Source organism: Lithobates pipiens, unplaced genomic scaffold, assembly GCF_037356315.1.
Source record: "Lithobates pipiens isolate NorthernLeopardFrog02 unplaced genomic scaffold, aLitPip1_a1.2 Scaffold_8, whole genome shotgun sequence".
NCBI lineage: Eukaryota > Metazoa > Chordata > Amphibia > Anura > Ranidae > Lithobates > Lithobates pipiens.
In genome coordinates this window covers 195,331,025-195,350,086 of record NW_027507903.1, presented here as the reverse complement: position 1 = coordinate 195,350,086, position 19,062 = coordinate 195,331,025, and the positions used below count along the sequence as shown (strand labels likewise).

The window sequence follows — 19,062 nt, the reverse complement described above, 5'->3', positions numbered from 1 at the left end:
TATTTTGGGGTTTAAGTGTGATGCAAGGCCCAATGAGCATTGCTTGTTTAAGTTCAAATAGTTGCATCCTTCTTTAAGAGAATTTGAATAGTGCAAAGGGAAATGGCCTAAGCAGTACAGTATGAGACTCGTAGGAGAGCTGTAAAATTCTGAGGTCTGGTCCTCAACCTTTTTACTTCTGTGTTGGATTCTGACTTTAGGCCTGATTCGCACCTATGCATTTTTAGTGCATTTTGCAGATTTGCACTACAGTCCATTTAACATGGTTTCCTATGGAACACCTTCTGTAGCGCAAGTCTGCAAAATGCATAGGGGTGAATCAGGCCTTAGATGGCCAAAATGCTGACTTAACCACTTAAGCCCTGGATCATTTGACTGGCCAAAGTCCAGACAATTTTTTGCGATTCGGCACTGCGCTTTAACTGTCAATTGCGCGGCCATGCAACGTGGCTCTCAAACAAAATTGATGCCCTTTTTTCCCCCACAAATAGAGCTTTCTTTTGGTGGTATTTGATCACCCCTGCGGTCTTTATTTTTTGCACTATAAACAAAAACGCCAATTTTGAAAAAAAAACTAAGTATAAAAGAGAATATTCCTGCGCCTAATCAAAGAGTAATCTAACTGTTGCACCGCTGCACACACTGAAATGGGGTACTTGAACCCCAATTGGAGAAGACAAAAGGTAAAAAGGTAGTGGTGCACGGTACTATGGTGAAGAATCTAGTTAAAACAGGTTTAATATATTCAATAGGTACTCAAAAGATTAGAAGATAAATGTAATATCGTCTCCACTACAAGTAATAAATGGAGCGTAGAAAAAGAAAAGACAATATATGTATATAAAAAATATATATATGTATATATAGTGAGGGACCCTCACTCCTATGCATAGTAGTATTTTGAGTGGTAAACAAATGGATAAGAAAAACAATTAATGATAAATAAGACTGGTGGTCCCAATGCGATTTTTTAGGTAGCAGAGTTGCATAAAGTGGCAGTGCTGAATATAAAGAAGGTCTGTGAAAATAACTACTACTGTATTTGTTTCAGTGACTAAAGTACTATACATAAAATAGTGGACGAAATAAAAAAATATATAAAGTGAATCACCATGCGATTTGTTAAAAATGACGAAAAACGCATACAAAGTGCTAGTGCTGAACAATAAATAGATCTGAAAAGAAAATCTGCTAAGTCAAAGTATATGTGTAACAGTGTACAAAAGTAATCATTAGCTAGATAAGGCAAAAGATGTAAGTAATGCTTGCCTTGTGACTAAAGAAATCGCATATGGTGTTAAAGCCAAGGGAGGGTTAAGCAAAGTGACTCTGTGTGGGTGTCTTTATACCATAGACTTAAATATTGGTGCAGTGCACTAAATTGAATCATACAATCAAAGAAAATAAATCAAATTGTTAAATCAAAACAAAAACGCATAAACGATCCAAGTGTTGGTGAGAGGGAAACAACCCTCTGGGAATAATCCAAAACAGAAGGAAAAAGGTGCACAGTGTTTGAAGCTATAAAAAATATAAAAAAACAACAATGGAACAGTAATCCTAGTTAAAATTGTCCATTCAGCTGGTGCAACAACAAGTGGCGATTAGCCCAAAATCGCATGTAACAAGACAGTCGCCTGCAATGCTGGTGCTTAAAATATATGTGCACTATAAGGTAGAGATTTAAACAGTGATAATGGTGATGGTGGATATCTCCCACGTGGTCCTGTGTAATCAGAATATGGGTGTCCCCTTACCTTACAGCTGTAAGGTAACAGCATATGGTATATGTATCCTCAGGGTTCCTGGTGGTCCTTATCCCTCGAGGTCCTATTCACGTGTCCCCGGGTCCTGGCGTCTCCTGCCTACTGTGCCGTATTGGGCTCTGTAAGTGGTCCCTCAGCGGTACTTCAGCGTGGGGGGGGGGGGGAATTGGTGCTATACCTCGGCGGTTTTATGCAAGGGGTTAAACAGATAAGGAGGAAGGGAGCTCCATAGTATAGTATTTTTCAACAGTATTGAAATTTATTTATAAAAACAGCTTTGGTACTCACAAACAGACAGAGTTTTTGTATGGTGTATAAACGAGCCTCGAGCTCGATTGCGTCACTTCCGGTAGCGCCCCGACTAGTGTTCCCCTGATGAAGTCACGTGACCGTGACGAACACTAGTCGGGACGCTACCGGAAGTGACGCAATCGAGCTCGAGGCTCGTTTATACATCATACAAAAACTCTGTCTGTTTGTGAGTACCAAAGCTGTTTTTATAAATAAATTTCAATACTGTTGAAAAATACTATACTATGGGGCTCCCTTCCTCCTTATCTGTTTAACCCCTTGCATAAAACCGCCGAGGTATACCACCAATTCCCCCCCCCCCCCACGCTGAAGTACCGCTGAGGGACCACTTACAGAGCCCAATACGGCACAGTAGGCAGGAGACGCCAGGACCCGGGGACACGTGAATAGGACCTCGAGGGATAAGGACCACCAGGAACCCTGAGGATACATATACCATATGCTGTTACCTTACAGCTGTAAGGTAAGGGGACACCCATACTCTGATTACACAGGACCACGTGGGAGATATCCACCATCACCATTATCACTGTTTAAATCTCTACCTTATAGTGCACATATATTTTAAGCACCAGCATTGCAGGCGACTGTCTTGTTACATGCGATTTTGGGCTAATCGCCACTTGTTGTTGCACCAGCTGAATGGACAATTTTAACTAGGATTACTGTTCCATTGTTGTTTTTTTATATTTTTTATAGCTTCAAACACTGTGCACCTTTTTCCTTCTGTTTTGGATTATTCCCAGAGGGTTGTTTCCCTCTCACCAACACTTGGATCGATTATGCGTTTTTGTTTTGATTTAACAATTTGATTTATTTTCTTTGATTGTATGATTCAATTTAGTGCACTGCACCAATATTTAAGTCTATGGTATAAAGACACCCGCACAGAGTCACTTTGCTTAACCCTCCCTTGGCTTTAACACCATATGCGATTTCTTTAGTCACAAGGCAAGCATTACTTACATCTTTTGCCTTATCTAGCTAATGATTACTTTTGTACACTGTTACACATATACTTTGACTTAGCAGATTTTCTTTTCAGATCTATTTATTGTTCAGCACTAGCACTTTGTATGCGTTTTTCGTCATTTTTAACAAATCGCATGGTGATTCACTTTATATATTTTTTATTTCGTCCACTATTTTATGTATAGTACTTTAGTCACTGAAACAAATACAGTAGTAGTTATTTTCACGGACCTTCTTTATATTCAGCACTGCCACTTTATGCAACTCTGCTACCTAAAAAATCGCATTGGGACCACCAGTCTTATTTATCATTAATTGTTTTTCTTATCCATTTGTCTACCACTCAAAATACTACTACGCATAGGAGTGAGGGTCCCTCACTATATATACATATATATATATATATATATATATATATATATATATATATATATATATATATATATATATATATATATATATATATATATATATATTTTATATACATATATTGTCTTTTCTTTTTCTACACTCCATTTATTACTTGTAGTGGAGACGATATTACATTTATCTTCTAATCTTTTGAGTACCTATTGAATATATTAAACCTGTTTTAACTAGATTCTTCACCATAGTACCGCGCACCACTACCTTTTTACCTTTTGAAAAAAAAAACTAGTAACTTTTTGCTATAAGTTTTAGGCCAATACCTATTCTTCTACATATTTTTGTTAAGCATATATTGGTTTGCGCAAAAGTTATAGCGTTTACAAAATAGGGGATAGATTTATGGCATTTTATGAATTTTTATCATGACTGCCACATTATGGTGGACACGTCGGACAATTTTGACACATTTTTGGGACCACTGGCATTAATACAGCGATCAGTGTGATTAAAATTGCATTGATTACTGTAAAAATGTCACTGGCAGAAGGGAAAGGGAGAAGGGGTTAACACTAGGGGGCAGGGGAGGGGTTAATATGTATATTATTTTGTGTTCTAACTGAAGGGGGATGGGACTGTGCAGGGAAACTCTGTATGGACAGACGATCTGTCAGTTCCCTGCTCAGAGAACTGGAAACTGTGTGTTTACACACACAGCTGCCGGTTCTCTGTGTGCCCTGAGCGATCAAGACTGCCGGGCACTTGCATTGGCACGGCTGGACGGCATGCAGTTAATGATGGGGTTGATTTACTAAAACTGGAGAGTGCAAAATATGGTGCAGCTGTGCATAGTAGCCATTTAGCTTCTAACTTCAGCTTGTTCAATTAAGCTCTGACAGAAGAAAAAAAAAACACTGGAGTTTTTAAGGCACTAAAAGGCTAAAAATAGCGCCTGAAAATGCCTCCTCTGCTGCCTCATTGTGAAAGCCCGAGAGCTTTCACACTGGAGCGGTGCACTTGCAGGACATTAGAAAAAGTCCTGCAAGCAGCATCTTTGGAGCGGTGTATACACCGCTCTCCTCCACCACCCCTGCCCATTGAAATGATTGGGCACCTCTGCCGAAGCATCTGCAAAGCGCTTCGGCAGCTGTGTTTTTCCGGTGTGTTTAACCCTTTCTTCGGCCGCTAGCGGGGGTTAAAATCACCCTGCTAGCGGACAAAAAGCACCGCTAAAACAATGGTGCTGCAAATGTGAAAGGGGTCTAACTAAAAGGGCATATTAATGTCTCTCAGTAGTTCTGTTTATTTTAGACTTTGAAGTAAAAAACAGCAACATTAGTATATTTCCATTAACTTGACCACTGGGCACTTAAACCCCCTTCCTAACCAGACCAATTTTCAGCTTTCGATGCTCTCACAATTTGATTGACAATTACTCAGTCATGCAACACTGTACCCAATTAAATTTTTGTCCTTTTTTTTCACACAAATAGAGCTTTCTTTTGGTGGTATTTATTTAATCACCGCTGTTTTTTTGTTTTTGTTTTTTGCGCTATTAATCAGAAAAAGACAGAAAATTCAGTAAAAATAATAATTTTGTTTCTTTTAAAATTTGTTGGCAGATTGTTGGCAGTTCACATCCAGCCCACAGCGCTGCTGCCATCTCTTCCCCTTTTCCCCTCTCACTGTACTGATCGGTACAGAGGGGGAAGGGTGGAACCGGTGTCGTGATATGACGGCGGTTTGTTTACAAGTGATTGCGCCGTCATTTGACAGAGCGATCACGTGGTAAACTGCCACTATCAGCGGCCGTTATCCGTGATGCAGACCCGGCGGTAACGGATGTTCCTGGGGGTGCACAGGAGCAAGATTCTGGGAGGAAGTCCATGGACGCCCTCCCAGAATAAGCCGACCACGCTGTAGCCATCTTTCGGCTATGGTCCGGTCGGCATGTGGTTAACAATCTGACTAACAAATTGCTTGTGTAAACACTTTTCCTTTTTATTTTAGGTCTGCTATTTTTTAGTTCTGCTATTTTTTGATTTAAATCTTGATTGTATATATTTTTTTTTAGATTTTTATCAAATTTAGTTTAATAAAATGCTTTTGGAGTAAAAAATTATCTAAAGATAGTTTTCTATTTAAGATACTTTAATAATTTAGTTTATTTGGCATGAAATGGCTGCAATATTAAAAAAAAAAAATTGGTAAACTCTTTCAATTAATCCGAGCTCGGCAAGCTGAGATAACATGAACTTTTTTTTTTTTTTTTTTTTTTTTTTTATTGTTAAGCAAACAGGACAGAATAACATAAAAAGTCAATGTGCATAACTATTCACCCCTTTAAAGTCAATACTTTGTAGAGCCACCTTTTGTGGCTAGTACAGCTCCAAGTCGCTTTGGATAAGTCTCTTACCACTGGGATTTTTGCCCATTCTTCCTTGCAAAACTGCTCCAGCTCCTTCAAGTTGGATGGTTTGCACTTGTGAACAGTAATCTTTAAGTCTGACCACATATTTTCTATTGGATTGAGGTTTGGGCTTTGACTAGGTCCTTCCAACACATTTACATCTTTCCCCTTATGCATGATCCTGCCACCACCTCCTGGGTGATGTGTTGTGTTGGGTTTGCGCCAGACATAGCATTTTCATTAATGGCCAAAAAGTTCAATTGTAGTCTCCTCAGACCAGAGCACCTTCCTCCATACATTTTGGGAGTCTGCCACATACCTTTCCGCAAACTCAAAACGTACCATTTTGTTTTTTGCTGAAAGTAATGGCTTTCTTCTGGCCACTCTGCCATAAAACCCAACTCTATGGGGCATACGGCTTATTGTTGTCCTAAGTACAGATACTTCAGTCTCTGCTGTGGAACTCTGCAGCTCTCCAGTGTTACCTTAGGTCTCTGTGCTGCCCGGTCCGTGAGTTTTTATGTGCTGCCGTCTCTTGGTAGGTTTGCTGTTGTGCCATGTTCTTTCCATTTGGTTATGATAGATTTGATGGTGCTCCTGGGGATCATCAAAGATTTGGATTTTTTTTTTAATAACCTAACCCTGACTTGTACTTCTCAACAACCTTGTCCCTTGTTTGGAGAGTTCCTAGGTCTTCATGGCAGTGTTTGGTTAGTGGTGCCTCTTGCTTAGGTGTTGGAGCCTCTGGGGCCTTTCAAAAAGGTGTGTATATGTAATGACAGATCATGTGACACTCAGATTGCACACAGGTGGACTTTTCACTAATTATGTCTAATGTATCACAGATGCCCAGCAGAAGAGGAATAGGACTATACAGGACCCTAATTTCCCCAATTAGGTTACTATCATCCACCACCCCCTTCCAACTCCTGAAATCTGGGACAGGACCATAACACATGGAAGTTGTCAGCATTATCCGAGCCACATTTAGGGCAGAGCGCTATTCTGGTGGGGTATATTTTTGGTAAACAGGAGGTGCAGGGTGATAGTAGGCTCGATGGAGAAATTTGAATTGGGTGAATCTGTCACATGCCGAGATCATTAGGTGAAGATATTTGGATGCCTTCCTCCCAATCATCATCCTCCAATGTGGGAATATCCTGTTGCCAAGATGAAAATAAATGAGACTGTGGGCGTATCTAGGTTGGTCAATAGGTTATATAAGGTAGAAAGCATTTTCTCACCACTGAGGGACCCAAGTATATTTTCCATATTGGATATCTCTGAAAGTGTAGGGGGAGAAAATTGGGCCCCAAAAGCATGGCGTAATTGAAGATATCTTAAAAAAATAATAATAATTTTGGTTCGGAAGTTTATCATAAGTAATTGCCCCTGAGAAACTATGTCCCCCAAGGTTGTTATCCCGTATCTAGCCCACGGGATTGAATCAGGGATAGAGTGGAAGTGAGGCAGTCTAGGATTGCCCCAGAGTGGTGTATGCGGAGACCAAGCATTTGATTTCTCAACCTTTGTACGAACAGTGTGGAAGTGGGATTGCCCGGTTCCTCCGAGAGCCACCACTTAACAGTTGCTAGGGCAGCCACCCAATAATATTTAATGAAACGGGGTAGAGCCAGGCCACCCAAGGTGAGGGGTAATTGCAGGGTAGTTGGCTATTCTAGGAGTGGCCCCTTTGCAGACAAATTAAATAATAATGCTGTCAAGTGTCCTAAAAAATATATTGGGTATAGGTACAGGAGCCTGTCTAAAAATGTTTGTAAACTTAGGCAACACTGACATTTTGACAAGATTTACTCGACCTACAGGGGTGAGGGGCAGACACCTCCAGGCAGCACAGCGTTAGGAAAATAGAGAGACCACTGGGTCTAAATTGAGAGAGATAAATTGCTTCACTGGCCCCCCTCACTACACACAGAATCAGGCCCGACCCCTTCAATCCTGGAAAACAGATGATACTAGAAGTCTGAAAAAGTCACGCTAATGCGCGCCTGTGGCATAAGACTAAGTCTCACACCAACCAATATAAATCTGCCCTCCAAAAATACAATTTGAACCTCCTCACTGCCAAGCAGACCTATTTCACACTTATTAACTTCTCCCCCCCCTCCCAGTCAACTCCTCTCTACCTTCAACTCTCTACTTCGTCCTCCACTGCCTTCACCCACTAACTCGCTCATTGCCCAGGAAATCGCAAACAGAAGATTGATACAATTTGCAAGGAAATCTCTACTGTTCAGATGCCCTCCATGGTTTACACCTCATGCCCACAGGTCATTACTTCCCTCTTTCAACCCCACCACTATAGACAAAGTTGCTAAACTACTTGCTAATGTCCATCTTACCACCTGCCCCTCTGGATCTATTCTACGTTCTCTAAACCACATCTTCAATCTCTCCCTCTGTTCTGGCATCTTCCCCAACTCCCTAAAACATGCACATGTCAGCCCCATACCTAAAAAGCCCTCACTGGACCCATCCATTCTTAACAACCTACGCCCCATCTCCGTGCTCCCCTTTTTATCCAAACTAATTGAATGTCTGCTCTACAGCCGACTGAGCAACCACCTTGCTGATGGCCTTCTTGATCCCCTTCAGTCTGGATTTCATCCCCAACACTCCACAGAAATTGCTCTCCTAAAACTAACAAACGATCTAACGGCCAAAACGAATGGACACTACTCTGTACTCCTACTTTTGGACCTCCCTGCTGCCTTTCATATGGTTGACCACTTCCTCCTCATAAAAAAAAGAAACTCCATGCCTTCGGTCTCAGTGACTGTACTCTTCGCTGGTTCTCCTCCTTATCCAACCACACCTTTTTAACGTTGCTTACAATTCTACTTCCTCCTCTCCTCTTCCTTTCTCTGTTGGGGTCCCCCATCCCCCTAGGTTATGTTCTTAGACCTCTCCTATTTTCAATCTACACCTCCTCCCTGGGTCAGCTGATGGCCTCCCATGGCTTCCAATACCACCTCTATGCTGACGATACCCAAATCTATTTCTCTACCTCGCAGCTCACTCCCTCCATCTCACATATCACGAATTTAAGTATCAGCCTGGATGTCACACCAATTCCTCAAACTCAATCTATCCAAAACCGAACTTAATATTTTTCCTCCCCATGTGCCCCTTCCCCTGATCTCTCAGTCAAAATTGATGGCACAACTATAAGCTCATCCTCGCTTGCCAAGGTCCTAGGTGTAGTCCTGGACTCTGAACTCTCCTTTAAGCCCCACGTCCAATCACTGACCAAATCTTGCCGCCCCAACATCTCCAAAATATGCCCCTTTCTAACCAATGACACAGGTCTTAATTCAGTCCCCGGTCATCTCTCGCTTCGACTACTGTAATTCCCTTTTCATTGGCTTACCTCTACATAGTTTACCCCCCCCCCCCCCCTTCAATCCATCATGAATGCTGCTGCCAGACTCGTCCATCTTACCAATTGCTCTGAGTCTGCTACTCCTCTCTGCCAATCCCTCCACTGGCTTCTGCTCACCCAACAAATTTAAATTCAAAATACCAACAACTTCTTCCAAACCCATCCATAACTTGGCCCCCAGCAACAGCAGGTCAGAGGAGCTGCCGCTGCAGGACAGAGAGATGACAGTTGCTCTTTAAAAATTTATTTAAATCGAGTTGATTTAAATCAAGCCTTTTTTCTAGCAATTTAAATCTAGTTGATTTAAATAATTCACCCTGACTACTCCCGTTTAAAAAAATGGTCATAACTTTGAAATACTTATACGTTCAATAGAGTAGGCTTCCTTGGAGTACAGTTGTGACATCTGCTTCTGCCATTTCTTTTTCTTTGGCAGTGTTCAGTATGAGGAAAAGGCACTGACTGTAGGCCTGCTTTATTGGACTCCCATAATTCAATCAGAAATGTGGATGTTTCACAATCAACAGCTTTACCCGTTTTCTTGCATAGGGTAGATATGTCCATTTTCAGTTTCCTAAAACATATTAGGTTTATTGCCTTTACTACATAGTAATGGATGTGGGCATAGATTACACACGCGCAAAAGAGGACATGCATCACTCTGGATGCTTAAGCCCTGCTCAGCTAAGACATGTAGAGAAGGGTAAGTGGCCATGCAGAGGTCCCTGTTTTTTTAAATTCTTTATCCTGTTATTGTAGATGGCATGGAGACTTCAAAGATTTTTTTCTTTCTTCCAGGAAGGGCAGTTTATTTTACTGAATTGTAATGTGGTTATGGTAATTTGCTCATTACGATGCAAGAAACCATCATACACAGCCAAAGCTTTTTCTGTATTTTGTGGAGTGGGGTAGTTAAAAACGTGTTAAGATTTCATTGTTGTCTTCATCCCTGTAAGGGATGTTCCTTATATTTCTAGTTCTAATGGTCTTCATTACGGCAAGAGTTCTCTAAACCATTCCTGACCCAATCCAAAACTCTAGATCAGATCTGCTGTTTTTATAGACTAGGTTAAAAAAAATGGTAGGAATGGTTGTTATATTTTATTTAGATGTGTTACCTGACAGCTGGGCTTTTCTTTTCTTTTTTTTATTTATTTATTTTTTTGTCTTTTCTCAACTTTATGTTCTTGTTAAATAATCTATGTTAATTAAATATTGATATGTAGCCAAGAACAGTCCCTTGCATTATTTCCAACCAGTTGATGGTTATTTACTGCCTTAGAGCAGGCCTGTCAAACTCAAATGAAACAGAATGGCTTCATTAAAGAGAATAAGTCCACATGAGGTCTAGTGAGGGCCACATTGTCTTGATTATTAGGAAATGAGGACACCTTTATTAATATAACATACAATAGTTTATTCTTCTGAAAAGAGTCGGGGAACATTTTCAGAGCTATTGAACTGTAATGTCATATAAGCGAGTGTATTCTCTATAGACTGTAAAACAGACTGGGGTTTCCTTCAGTGGAAACTCCTTAATTGACAGAGAACCACAAGGAAAAAGTAACGGGTATGTATATGGCTCCAAAAAAACCTGCTTGTTAAGCTGAAATGGAGCTGGTTCATCAGGAGCCGGACGAATTTCTGCAAGTATGTACCCCATTCTATTTGACAGAAGCAGGTCTTAACGATCCTGCAGGAAAAAGCAACAAATCGGCGCTTGCAGCCAATTTGCCAACTGTCAGGATACAACAGCACAGCAGAGGACATTCCCGCATCCTTTGTGTCGAGGCAGGGATCTGGCAGTTTTTTTCCCTTCCACCTGACAATTGAACAACAAAAAAGTTTAGAAACAAAGCGGTCTGATTTTAACCAAAAGAAATGTTGTTTTTCACCAGATTTATGTGAAGGCAAATTAACCAAAGGGCAACTTTTTTAAATATTTGCACACATTTTAAAATCTTTTTTTTTTTTTTCTAGAAATTACTTTACCCACTTCATGCCCTTGAAGATTTGGCTGCTCAATGATCAGGCCATTTTTTGCGATACAGAAAAAAATTCGATGTCCTTTTTTTTTCCCCCACAAATAGAGCTTTCTTTTGGTGGTATTTGATCATCTCTAAGGTTTTTATTTTTTGCGCTATAAACAAAAAGAGCGACCAATTTGTCTGCCGCAATATCACAGTCCCGATAAAAATTGCAGATTGCCGCCATTACTAGTAAAAAATAAAAAAAATGCCATAAGTCTATCCCCTACATCCAAGGGCATTGGTCCCATTGGAAAATGATGATTCTGACCGTTTAAAATCTTCGTTCTGCTATTCAGAGCCATCTCATTCCATTTTGCCCCTCAATCAGTTACCAAATAGCTTAAAGCGGAGTTCCACCCAAAAGTGGAACCTCCGCTTATTTGCTAAATCCCCCCCCCCCCCCCTCCGGTGCCACATCTGGCACCTTTAAGGGGGGAAACGGGGACTGCGGCTCTGTCCCTTGGAAGTTTGGCCCCCTTCTTCCACCACCAGGCTAATTAAAAAGCGCAGCGTACTTCGCGCATGCGCAGTAGGGAACTGACTGTGAAGCTGAAGGGCTTCACTGCCGGTCTCCATTAGTGGGGCTGGCGGCATCGGCACCCGACAGCCTGTCCAAAAATCGGCTGGGGTGCCGACATTGCGGGCTCCCTGGACAGGTAAGCGTCCATGTTAAAAGTCAGCAGCTACAGTATTTGTAGCTGCTGACTTAGAGTAGTTCTGCCTGGGCAAAAAATTTTTTTTTAAGTGATCCTCGCTCTGTAAAAGGTTGAGCCCCTGCTTTACAGCATCAAGAGCCTGTCTGAACTTTGCCTTAAAGTTATATATGTTTACGAATATAAATTTCTGTTGGTGATCATTTTATAAAAGTCTGTTTGCACAAGTTAACATATTTTTTTTAACTCTTTGCAGTCTAACATGACACCTGAATAACAAATCACATAAACGTTGCACTTTTTTAGGTATTGTGCTGTCTATGTGTGTTCTATGGTGTAGTCCATGTGGTGTTTTTTTTTTTTTTTTGTTTGTTTTTTTGGAAACCACAGGCTTTTTTTCTGGCGATATTTTTTATGAAGAAGCAACCAATCAAACTAATCCTTGTACAAAACTTGAGTTCTTTTGAAATTAACATCTTGTCATCAGGGAAATGAGACAATATCTACCCTAAAGCCCGGCCATACACTGTTCGAATCTCGGCCTGTATAGTGGGAACCGAGTTAGATTCCAACTATTAATGGTCAGGCTGAATATACAACCAGCCTGCCGGATTCGTTTGCTATTATCGCAAGTGGCTGCTATAGCCACTAGTGATAATCACCGTCTTCTCCTGGGGGTGACGGCTTCCAACGCTGGGGGAAGACAATTGCTCGCCAGGAGGAATTCCCCTGTCAACACGGTCTGTGTTGATGGGGGAATCGAGCCAATTTATTTCCTGCCACCTGAGTTTGTAGGAAATACATTTTCTGCGTGTATGTCTGACCTTCATTGCAGTGAGAGCTCCATTATTAAAGTCAAAATGGCCACATTTGAAACTGTTGTATAATCTTACCAATGTAAAAACGTTTAATGTATATTTTTTTTATATACTATTAACAGTATAAACTTCTCAGTCTTGCTCATTATTGATCTTCCAAAGATATTACATATTTGTAATTTTTTTTTTATTATTGTACATTTTCTGTTTCTTTTTCTGTCTTTATTATTGATTATTTTACTGTGCCACGCAACATCTCTTTGATCTATCGTCACTCCCTTTTAATTCCATTAAGTCCTGCAGTTGCCTTTATTATGTTCTCGGAGAGATCAGCGTTTTTCTTTTACTCTTTACAGATCGAAAAGCAAGACATCCTTGAGAGAGTCAATGACACGGTAATAATATTCTCCTCTCCACAAGTGTTGGAACATCACCTGAACTCTGAGGTTATCTGTCGGATTAAAATGGATGGCTTTGAAACACCTCTACAGACAGCTGAACTTTCTTTCAATTACATTTCTGATCCCACTTTTGATAACTTCACAGATGGCATATTGAAGCAAGTGAATAATCTAATTAATGCCAAGGTAATTTATGTCCTTGTGTATGATGAGCAAGTTATTTTAGTTGTCCACTTTAGTCTGTACTAAAAGGCACTCTTCCTTTTTACAAACCATAAGAACTTTATTTGCCATCATGATCCCTCAGCTTTGGGCACAGTCAATACCATATAGAACTCGGTGTTAAAAGGACAGTCCTCTATTCCCCTTCCATATGTGGAACACTGAGGGAAAGGCACTGGAGACAAATTTGGGAAACCATATCTCATTGCTAAATCAAGAGCTCATCAATTAAATCTATTGTGCACTGCTGTGTGGTGTGGCAGGACTGACCTCTCAACTGAGAGTGGGGTTGCCGGTCTGGCACAGACCCTGTTATTCCTCAGCAAGCTTAGGATGTCATCCAGAAAGTGGGGAAGGGGAGCAGAGCTGGTATAAGGGGCAGCAGTGCCACCAATCAGTTTTGAGTTTGTGTCTCCCAACAGACCAGATGAGACTGGTGCATCTGAGCCCCTACGCCTGTCTGATATTGTGGCCACTGCAGGAACATTAACCTCCACTTGTGTCTCTAAGGATGACTTGGCTGCTGCTTTTGTTGGCACAGAGGGAAAAATTGCTGGCATGCTCACCTCCATGGCACAAGATGGTAAGAAGCGGAAGCATTCCACTTCACCAGATTCCCCTCCAGTTGGAGGAGGAGGAGCAGGTGAATATGGATGAGAAGGTGGTCAAAATAGAGCTTAACCACTTACAGACCGGACCATTTTGCTGGTCAAAGACCAGACCACTTTTTGCGATTCGGCACTGCGTCGCTTTAACTCACAATTGCACGGTCGTGCGACGTGGCTCCCAAACAAAATTGACGTCCTTTTTTTTCCCACAAATAGAGCTTTCTTTTGGTGGTATTTGATCACCCCTGCGGTTTTTATTTTTTGCGCTATAAACAAAAATAGAGCGACAATTTTGAAAAACGCATTATTTTTAACTTTTTGTTATAAATATCCCCCAAAAATATATAAAAAACATTTTTTTCCCTCAGTTTAGGCAGATACGTATTCTTCTACATATTTTTGGTAAAAAAAATCGCAATAAGCGATTATTGGTTTGCGCAAAAGCTATAGCATTTACAAAATAGGGATAGTTTTATGGCATTTTTATTACTAATTTTTTATTATTTTTTTTACTAGTAATGGCGGCGATCAGCGATTTTTATTGTGACTGCGACATTGTGGCAGACACATCGGACATTTTGGACACATTTTTGGGACCATTGTCATTTATACAGTAATCGGTGCTATATAAATGCTGTGATTCCTGTGTAAATGTCACTGGCAGTGAAGGGGTTAACCAGTGGGTGGCAGTGTAGGGGTTAAGTGTTCCTAGGGGTGTGTTACTAACTGTGGGGGGGTTGGGCTTTCATTTAGTGAACACTGATCTCTGCTCCAATCACATGGAGCAGAGATCAGCGTCACTAGTTGCTAGGCAGAATGGAGAAATGCTGTTTACACGGCATTTCCTCCATTCAGCCGTCCCGCGAGACGATCGCGGGTATGCCCGCGGCGATCGAGTCCGCGGGACCCGTGACCGGACTCAGGGGGGTCCCGACCGGCGCGCGAGTGCGCCATCCGCGGCTCGCTTGCGATGGCAGGGCAGCATTGAAGATTGGACGTACCTGTACGCCAATATGCCTGCCCGTGCCATTCTGCCGACGTACATTGGCGTGCGCTGGTCGGGAACCGGTTAAAGAAGGTCAAATGGTGGATTCCACATCTGAGGAATAGGTTTAGGGGCCATCTCTCTGAGTGTGTTAGTTCAATCCCCTCCTTAGATGGGTTGATCTGATTTCAGGTTATCTCCTGTTGAATCCTCATTGGTAAATTTCTCCTCTATGGGATCTTTATGCCTGCCTGAGTTAACAAGCTTTTCCCCTGCACCCTCTATTAAAAGAGCAGATATTTGCTGAATGGGATCACCCAGATAGGGTGTTTGTGCTGCCAAAGAGATTTTTCGCTACTTTATCCAGTGGGAACCAATCGCATGCAGAGGCAGACATTAGTAATGAGTTAGAAAAAAGAAAGAACTGCGCTAACCACGAATACCCAAAGTGAATACCCTATTCACTTTGGGTATTCGTGGTTAGCGCAGTTCTTTCTTTTTTCTATTTCTGTTTGGTGTATTCTTGGTGTACATTTGAATTGCAGCTTCCGTTCAATACCATTTGTATTCCGTAGCGCAGTTTTTCCCTTTTTTTCGTTCCATTAGTAATGAGTTAACAGACGTAAGAAGCGTGGTGGAAGGAGCACTTTGGGGAATTTCTAGATGTTTGAAGACATTCTGTATTTGTAGATATGTTTGGAAATAACTTCAGCACTGTATTTATTGATATTTTTTGAGTGCTTTTGAGGGATTTCTTACATATAGCAGCTAATCAATACATTTAGGTGAAATTTTTTGGTGAGCATTTGTACCATAGCACATAAGGTAGTATTGCTGATTGCTTCAGCCACAAAGATTTATCATAGGACTTATAGGAGATCTTGTGTCCTAGTGTGGGACCAGGAAGTGCTATCCCTGTAAGTATATGATTGTTCACATTTTGGCTTTCCTTGAATCGGGGGTAGAATTTATTTTGGCTTTAAAGTGTTTATTTTTTTTATAACAAATGTGTTATACCTTCTCTGTGCAAGGGTTTTGCACAAAGCAGCCCCGAACCTCCACTTTTGGGGTTCCACAGGGGTGCTCCTAGCCCCTCCTTATCATTGGGTGACCCCATGGAGAGCCGCTTTCCATGGGGACACCCGCGTGGGCGTACTCGCGAGTCCCGCTGCTGCATCCATTGACAGACAGCCGGACTCGGCCCCACCCCCCGCTCTTGTGTCACTGGATTTGATTGACAGCGACGAGAGCCAGTGGCTCCTTCTGCCATCAATCTATCCAATGAGGACAGAGACATCAGCTGGAGCCACTGGGCTTGTGCTCGTCGCTAGAACGAACGGGTATAGGTAAGAAATGGGGGGGGGGGGGGGGGCCTCTGGGGGCAGCTGCAGCACAGAAGGATTTCACCTTAATGCAAAGAATGCATTAAGGTGAAAAACCTTGAGACTTTACAGCCCCTTTAAGTACCATTTAAAGGGCAGATGTTGACCCTGGCAGGATTTTTTCTTTTTTTTTCCCCAGAGACCAATTGCTTCTCACTCATTGATATGAACATTTGTTCAGGAAGAAACCTTTGTGGTTATACCGGTTAAGTCTCCTCTGTGTCCATGGCACTTGAATTAGCTTTTGTCTATTTTGCAAAAGAAAAAAAAACAAAACTCCTTTTGAGCCAATTCATGAGATTCCGTTTACTACTGTTCACTTGAAGAAAAAAAAAATATTTTTGGTGGCTATCACTTCGGCGAGAAAAGTATCCAAATTGGTGGCCCTTTCCTGTAAGAAGCTGTTTTTAATTCTCCACCGCAACAAAGTGGTACTTTGTCCTCATCCGTCACTCTTACCAAAGGTGGTTTTGAGTTTTCATTTGAATCAAGTTATTGTCTTGCCTTCATTTTTTCCCCAGTCCTTAGTTGCCGGAAGAGAAAGCTTTGAACACATTAGATGTGGTTCGGACTGTCAAGATATATTTGAAAATGTCTGCAGCAATCAGGCAGTTGGATTTAATGGTTTGTCCTTCCGGAAGGCTCTAGGAAAGGCCAGGTGGGGCTACTAAGTTCAACAGTAAGCAGGGAATCTGGCATCTTATTGAAGGATAAGGTTCTGCATTTTCAGGTAAAGGCGCACTCTACTAGGTATGTGGGGGCCTCTTGGGCTATGCGTGGGCCAGGTCGCAACCTGTTCTTCAGTACATACCTATACATTTCTTACCAGGTGGACTTAAAGGCTGGTGAGGATGCTGATATTTTGCAGGCAAAAATCCAATTATTTTTGGTGCGAGTGATTTTGTAACATTTAGAAAGAATTGTGGACAAGTCTGGAATAACATACCACTGTGTTGTACCGCTCTGTCTTGTCGTTTGTTTAAAATGTTCAATAAAATCATTTTAAAACAAAACCACATGAAACACAGGGCACCCGTTTCACTAATGGAAATTGAACATTCACTAAATACTAATGCTTCTTATTACATAATTTGCTTATAGTGCCCTCTTGTGTTAGTTTTATATAATCATCACTGGGGTATGGTTATATCCTATGGATTCTAGACTTGACTTGCATTAATGAAACGTGAATTAATTGCAACGTGATTTGCATTAATGAAACTAAGGTATATTTTCTAAATTTGAGAAATAAAACTCTCTCTATATATATATCTATATCTAGAGAGAGAGAGAGTGTTTTTTTTTTTTTTTTTTTTTTTTTTATCTCTTCAACATACATACTTTTATTTGTATGACAGATGCAAGAAAAGCATAAAAGGCCTATGATGCTACAATAACTAAAATTATTACTATTATGTGTATTTGTGTTTACAGACCTCAATTCATCTCTGAACTGAACCCGTATACCCTTTAGTTTCCTTCTTTTTTTTTTATTTTGTGTAGTAAAGTATCAGTCTTTCTTGAGTATAGTATTTATGAGCACATTGCATGATTATTTATACATCAGTGATGGCAAGCTGACACAAATTGTTCTGAATCAATAGCGGCTAAAGAATCCTATATAAATCTAAACAATTTCCAAACCCAGTTACTAAGTGCTGCACAAGCTTCTACACATAAATGGAAGAAAATGTACCACCCCTGAGCCAGTTCCTGCTTCAGTTGTGTCTCGCACATCCCCCTCCCAGACACTTCAGCTCACAGTGGGATAGTTTTTCAGGCAGTGTTGTCAGTCCAGTGGGCAGGAATGGTTGTGGCCAAGTGGTGATTGAAAGGTACAGGCTTGTGACTCAGCAGTAACAATGCTGATAGCTGCACCCCATGCAACATTTTTTTTTACCTTTCTTAAAAGCAACAATGCCTTGAATTCAGAAGAAGCATTGTTGCAACACCATCACAGGAAGCTGCATCAGGGAGACTTCACTGGCAGGATCAACAGGGAAATATGGGACTTTGTTGGGGGAGAAAACCCATATGTGTAGATACATTCATAATTGGAGGCTACAGTACATATCTTCTTTCAAGGGAGGCCATAGTAATTCTGCAAATATAGTGGTACCATCATAATCCACCCCCTTGGCTTCCCTTGTCTTCATTTCCAACCATGACTCTTAGGTGTCAATGTGCACATACAGCAATAACGCATGAGGGTGCCTTTAATGTACATGCTATGAATGACAGCCTGGCTTCAATGTCTTGCATTGTGAAAGGTAAGATGGCATTTCCCAGCGGTAACAGAGCAAAGCTCTTGTTTGGCAGCAGTTTCTGTAAATATTGCACAAACAAGAGGGATGGTGCTCATATTTTAATAATGTAATGTGTTTTTCAAATGTAAGGGATTAGTCCAATCAAAAGTCATTTGAAATTTTTTGATGATGCAGACTTAAATCATTGGTTTCTCCAGAGGTTGTTTTAGGGGATTCTTGAGAAAGGAGCCGTTTTTGCACCTCTGATATCTGTATGAGAGCACTTTTTGACTGACCAGAAATGTAAGGAACGTTTTTCTCAAACATGTACAGTGAGCTGTGGATGCAGTCATTTTAGTAGTTTAGTAGGGGTTCTACTCATTTTTCCCCACTTCTCAGCTCTGCCATTAATGTAAAAAAAATATTTTTAGGGAGCTGGTACCTATTTCTTGAAGGTCCCCATTCCCACTTTGTCATAGGTTCTAGGA

General features: G+C 41.1%; 1 protein-coding gene across 5 annotated transcripts in view; it reads left to right on the top strand.

Annotated features, from left to right (window-relative positions):
- Positions 1-19,062, top strand: part of PLXNB2 (plexin B2) — a 342,174-nt gene that overhangs the window by 276,207 nt on the left and 46,905 nt on the right. For all 5 annotated transcript variants that reach the window (XM_077474007.1, XM_077474008.1, XM_077474006.1 and 2 more), the window contains one exon: positions 13,087-13,317. In XM_077474007.1, the coding sequence (XP_077330133.1) occupies positions 13,087-13,317 (231 nt within the window). The remainder of the gene's footprint in view (positions 1-13,086; positions 13,318-19,062) is intronic.